Below are 5,508 nucleotides of genomic sequence, written 5' to 3'. Positions count from 1 at the left end.
CAAACGTTATAAGATTGCTTATAAAATGTTGTATGGGAGGTTGTAAGGCTAAAAGAAACAGTTGTTTCATTGGTTCTTTAGCAAATATATATATTCACTCCAAAACCTAAAGAGTTTAGGGTTGCAACTGAAAACACGCTTACATTTTCAGGGGGCACAGACATTCTGGTCTGGCTGATGAGGGAAACAATTTTCTAAAGGCCACTGGCCCTTTTGGAGGCACTGGTTTACAACATTATAAATGTGTGTTTCAACTTGGTCTGCTTACACTGACCAACAGAAAGCAGGAGTTGAGAAAGATATTTGCGATGGTGGCATAGACCTCTATCCCACACCAGACCAGCAGACAACACCTGGACACCTTCAACCCTTTGAGCAAATAATTAAAGAGTGCAAAAGATTGGCAGCCCAAACTTTAGTAAGGCATGGGATCCTTCTACTGCATCACTATGAAGTCTCTGGGAAAATGCAGGCCTTCATCTTGTATTCGGGGGAGCATGTGAGCATCAGAGTCCACCTTTCAATTAACACCAACTAAACCTGTGCTCGTTTAGCACACAAAATATCCCATTGTTATAGGGTAAATGTGAACCAATGTTGATAAATTATGGTGTAGCGAATAGGCCAATTGCTTCTATATATTTACAATTGTTTTCAGGAGGAGCGCTTATGAACAAATGACAGGTCTCTGTTACCTAGCTGAATATGAACCCAAAGTCTTCACGAAGGTTTATCTCAACAAATCAGGCTTATTGAGATAAATTCATGGAGTACGTCGAGATTAAGGGATTTTTATAAGTACAGCAACCCTACACCTACCTGTTGAACCAGCTTGATTCGAAGAGACATTTTAAACACCACTAAGGAATATTTGCTTTCAGTGTCAGAACATTCTAGAGAACTTACTTGGTAAAACCAAGGAAACTATTGTACTATAGACCGTACAATACAGACCACAACGCAGCACATGTAAGCTCTATACGAATGTGGTCCTCTGACTGGCTTGTGAACCAAAAGCAGTCCTGAGTTCTGGTATTACACAATTGTATTCCAAGGTGAATATGTTCAAAAATGTGATTACTATGATTGCCCTTGAAGAATAGATAATAAATAAAAAGTATATATTTAAATCCTTTAGAAAAAGCCCCATGGAATACCCGATTTATTCCACTTTCACTATTTCCCTTAAAATATAATGGACATTAATTTTAATTTAAATGTCTCTATGCACAGTAAACATATTGAATAAACTTTTATGAACGCACTTTGCCAAATAAAAGTGCTTTAACTTTTTTTGGAACACCCAGTGGTTTCTGGCACCACCTATAATGCAGTCACTTTTGCCATATCGCTTTTTTCGAACACCACCTTGCTGGAGAAGTATATTGCAATCAGTCCAAAGGCTGCAGCCGATGCAACGTAGGCTGTGACAGTCTGAGTCATTTGTACAATTAAACCCACAAAAAGAGCAGGGACAATCTGTGAGATTAGACAAGCACTGTCTAGAATCGCCATATCGAGACAGACCCCATGGTTCGAGACAACAGGCTCCGCTGCCACAACAGCACCCTCACAGGAGGGACCAATGGACAGTGAAATGTTCTGGGAAGCGAACATAGCAACGGAAGTGCCGTTTGGGGTTTCTTTTGTAAATCCAGATATCCTCTCCTTCTCTATTACATCTTCAGCCACATCTTTATATTTGGGAAGAAATACCTGTTAAACAAATAACATTTCAATGCTTGGATGAACTCAATTCTGTAGAATCCCCAGATGCATTTGCAAAACAGACAACACTAATTAAAAAGGGACCATGCAGCCATCATATACATTAAAATGGATTTGATCGCTGGTCTGTCCCTTTAAAATTGAGCAAACACTGATTTCGCAGAGCTTGGGAAATAAGAAAAACACCGGAATTTGAAAAAGAAACTTACACAACAGAAGGATAACTTTCTGTATCCACAGAAGAACAGCACATCCAAAGACAGCATGAAAAAAGAGAAATCAAGAAGTAAAAATGGGAGGATATAGCAGTCAGTAGAATTAAAGAGAGAGAGAGGGAGAAAAAACTCCGTTCATAGAAAACATTTATATCATCTGTAACTTTGGCATAAGGTCTGCTCTGACTGGACGTATTTGCAAATTTGTAATACTATGTTAGTGGTTATCTCCATTTAATTAGATTTTTTATACTAAACGATGGGTCAAATTCAGTAATAAACTCACAGGGAAAAAAAGTCAGATTTTCTTGACCGAGATGCAAAGCACCTATAGATTTGGTTATCCCATCTGTACAAATATTAATTGTTACAGGTGACCACTCAACATCAGGATACACTTACCTGCCGGTTATGATGATAAAGTGAGATCAGAGTATATGGCAAAATCTGAAGAACAGAGAAGAGGAAACCTGTAATGGCGGCTGATGCTGTTACAACGATAACACTGTGAGAGAAGCACATAATTATCGTAGCCAGTGGGAGGCAGGCAACAGCTGTAATGTACACATATCGGGTTCCAAAGGTCTTTACTAGGTGGTCCATGGAAGAAGAGAATATCACAGATGTCACAGACTGAAGAAAGAGACCGAGACTCCCCATTCTGACTCCTAAATTGGGAGATACATAGAGTCAGCACAAGAGAAATAAAATTGATATCTCTTAAAGAAGTACAAGGCATTGTGTAGATGTTACAAGGGGTGAGTTGTAAGTACAAGTTACATCGATAAAGGGGCATATGGGATCGGAATCAGTAATCAGAATGTACAAAGTACATAAAGAAATGTCCAATAAATATTCACCAGATTTTTTAATTTACCTTCTTTAACATTACCCACCTTCATCGTAGCGAGCTCTGGCTTCCGTGCCTGGTGCTGCAAAGGGTACTCCGTTATAAATTCCCTCGCCCACAAAATCAGTATAAAAGAGTATAAAGGTCATTAGACCCATCCAGGAGCAAAGCTGAGCCACAAACAGGCGCCAAAGGGCAACTGGCACCCTGTAACAAAACATTCTGAGTCGAGGCAACAAGGCACACACACCTCTTAGTGCCAGAGCCAAACGCCATGCTCTGAGTGGCAAAGTCCAGAACTGTGAGCAATGTCCTCTCCTGGCAGGAATATCACCCTTGATATCTGCCTGCCCAACGCTTGTCTTTACCTCTTCAGAGACAAAAAATGTGGAAAAGACACAACCAGCAAAGATGAAAAGAAGCAGAATAAAGAGGCACTGCTGTTGCCCACCAAAGTGTTGTGCCAGCCAGCTACCACTCCAGTCCACAGATGGCAACAAGTATCCGATGCAGGCACCTATTCCAACCGTCAGGGCATAAACAGAAAATGCCTTGCTACATGCTTCTTCTTCTGGGAATAGGTCAGAAAGCAAAGCTTCCAGCGGAGTGAAGCACACCTGTCCACAGGAATCCAGTAGTCCTATACCCAGCACTAGGAAAGCTACCTCTGCTCCAGCACGATGGTTACCTGTCAGCGTGGCTAGATGGCCAGCATAAGGGATAATAACCAGGCTCAACATCACTCCGAAGCACAAAAGCCAAATGAAAGGCCGCCGCCGGCCATATCTGCTGCTTAAACGGTCACTGGCAGAGCCTATGAAGTGCACAACCAAGAGGCCAAGAATGGGTCCAATAGCTGCAGAAAAAAAAGAAAAAAAAAAGACTAGATTTATTAAATGCCCATATCACCAGCTTGTATACTCTGCATACACAACTGTGAGAAAGTTATAGAGGACGTGTGTTATTGTGTAATAAAGCAGTGTTTGTCAAACTGTGGTACTTCCAGGAAACGGTTTGAACGGTAGTATTTAATAACTAAAAATGTAATATTGGGGCACTTATTGGGTTAGATAAAAGGTCGAGAAACATTCCAACTACTGAACAAATTGATATAGCTGGTGATTACCTGTGTATGTTGTGCAAGTGGTAATTGCAAGAGCACATAATACACAATTAACCCCTTGAGTGCTGGGGTCAGGACACATTTTCCTGTGGGAGGCTGGAGCAATTTTAATATTTTTGCCATTTTTAGCAATTTTAATGACAAGAGACATTTACTATAATATTAAGTTTGGCCAACATAATGAATAGCTACATGAGGATATTTTATCTTGCAAATTTAAGCCGTGTATAATGCTCAGCCAGCACTGCTGTATTTGGATCTTACATACCTAATACCATTGTCATGAACTTCTCTTCTACTCCAGCTTCGAGCAGCAAAGGGGGTACAAAAGTTACCCCTGCAGCCAAACACACCTCTAGCCCACATGTTAGAAAGTTTACTAGCAATAGCTGTACTTTGGGACTGTAGAGGTAGGTGCTGATCTCCGTTTTCTTTATCTGGATCATTGCTACAGCTGTTATCCACCTATGTTCCACAGTAAAACCTTTGCCCCCATGCTGGGCTTCTGCAGCTTGGGTTCCAATAACAAAAGTCCATATCTAATTAAGAAGTTCACGTATTTAACTGTAGAAGGCACTAAATATTCTTCAGATCATGTGGGACAGTAGTCACTAGTCAGAGATATCCTTATGCTGTAAAGCTACATCCAGATGTCAACATGGTAACCTGTAAAATATAAGTTTGATAAATTAGAGCTTTTATTTGAAATCATATTTTTACATATGAAACCATCCCATAACACCATTATATAAAAACAGCGATGAAAAATGAAAACAAAATACATTGTGCAAGATTCCTTTCACAGGATATATAATCAAACAAACATAAACACAGCATTATCCCATAAGCATTGGGGTTTTTATCAAGTTTTGAGGTGCTAAAGACACTAAAAGGGGTATTTAACATTTTTATTTCTCAAAATATTTTGGAGTGGCAACAAAGGTTTTACTTCACACTTCTGCTGCGAGGAGTACTATTTCGATGAGGAACTTTTACAAAAAAAAAAAAAATTATATATATATATATATATATATATATATATATAATTTTTTTTTTAACTTTGTACTTTTTTTCCAAATCTCACTGCACTACAACTTTACTTGGGATCTTTGTAAACTCTCAAGAATCTTTTTTGTGTTAATAAGAAAGTGATCAAAAACTATGAAAGCTGTAAAGCCCTAATCCCATCATGTGTGCACCAGAGGAAGAATCTGTTTTGTGAGTTGTGACAGCACAGGACCCTACTATGTTATCGCTTACATACCATGGACTCTAGGAGTTTAATTGATGTTATTCCAGAAAAATGAACCAAATGGCACCACAAAACTGATATATACATGGGAAAGGCTAGAGTTATTTTTCAACACACAATTGGGGTTCCCCCAGGCATAGATAAAAATAGTTGATAAATTATTCAAAATTAGAGCAATTTCTATTAGAATAGCAGGAGATCAGGTTTGGTTAGCCCCAACTTTTTTTTTTGAAGTCTTGGGCAGCTTTTTGGTATGTTTCCTGTGTGTACAGGGCAGAACACCTGATACTGAGCAGGGAGGGAACATTATCCATCCTTTGTGAGAGCAGCAGGTATTTCT

At 39.3% G+C, this 5,508-nt stretch overlaps 1 protein-coding gene across 1 annotated transcript; it reads right to left on the bottom strand.

The window, feature by feature from the left end:
• Positions 1–1,144: 1,144 nt before the first annotated feature.
• SLC45A3 (solute carrier family 45 member 3) lies at positions 1,145–4,367 on the bottom strand. The gene is made up of 4 exons (XM_053457707.1): positions 4,185–4,367; positions 2,840–3,649; positions 2,346–2,611; positions 1,145–1,716 (listed from the first exon to the last, which is right to left on the bottom strand). Exons 1-4 carry the CDS (start codon positions 4,360–4,362, stop codon positions 1,324–1,326), a joined length of 1,647 nt encoding a protein of 548 aa, XP_053313682.1. The 5' UTR covers positions 4,363–4,367; the 3' UTR covers positions 1,145–1,323.
• Between the last annotated feature and the right edge of the window lie 1,141 nt (positions 4,368–5,508).

The sequence above is a fragment of the Spea bombifrons genome, chromosome 2, assembly GCF_027358695.1.
Source record: "Spea bombifrons isolate aSpeBom1 chromosome 2, aSpeBom1.2.pri, whole genome shotgun sequence".
Lineage (NCBI taxonomy): Eukaryota > Metazoa > Chordata > Amphibia > Anura > Pelobatidae > Spea > Spea bombifrons.
Note: the sequence above shows the minus strand (reverse complement) of the source record. Positions and strands in the feature narration are given on the sequence as shown.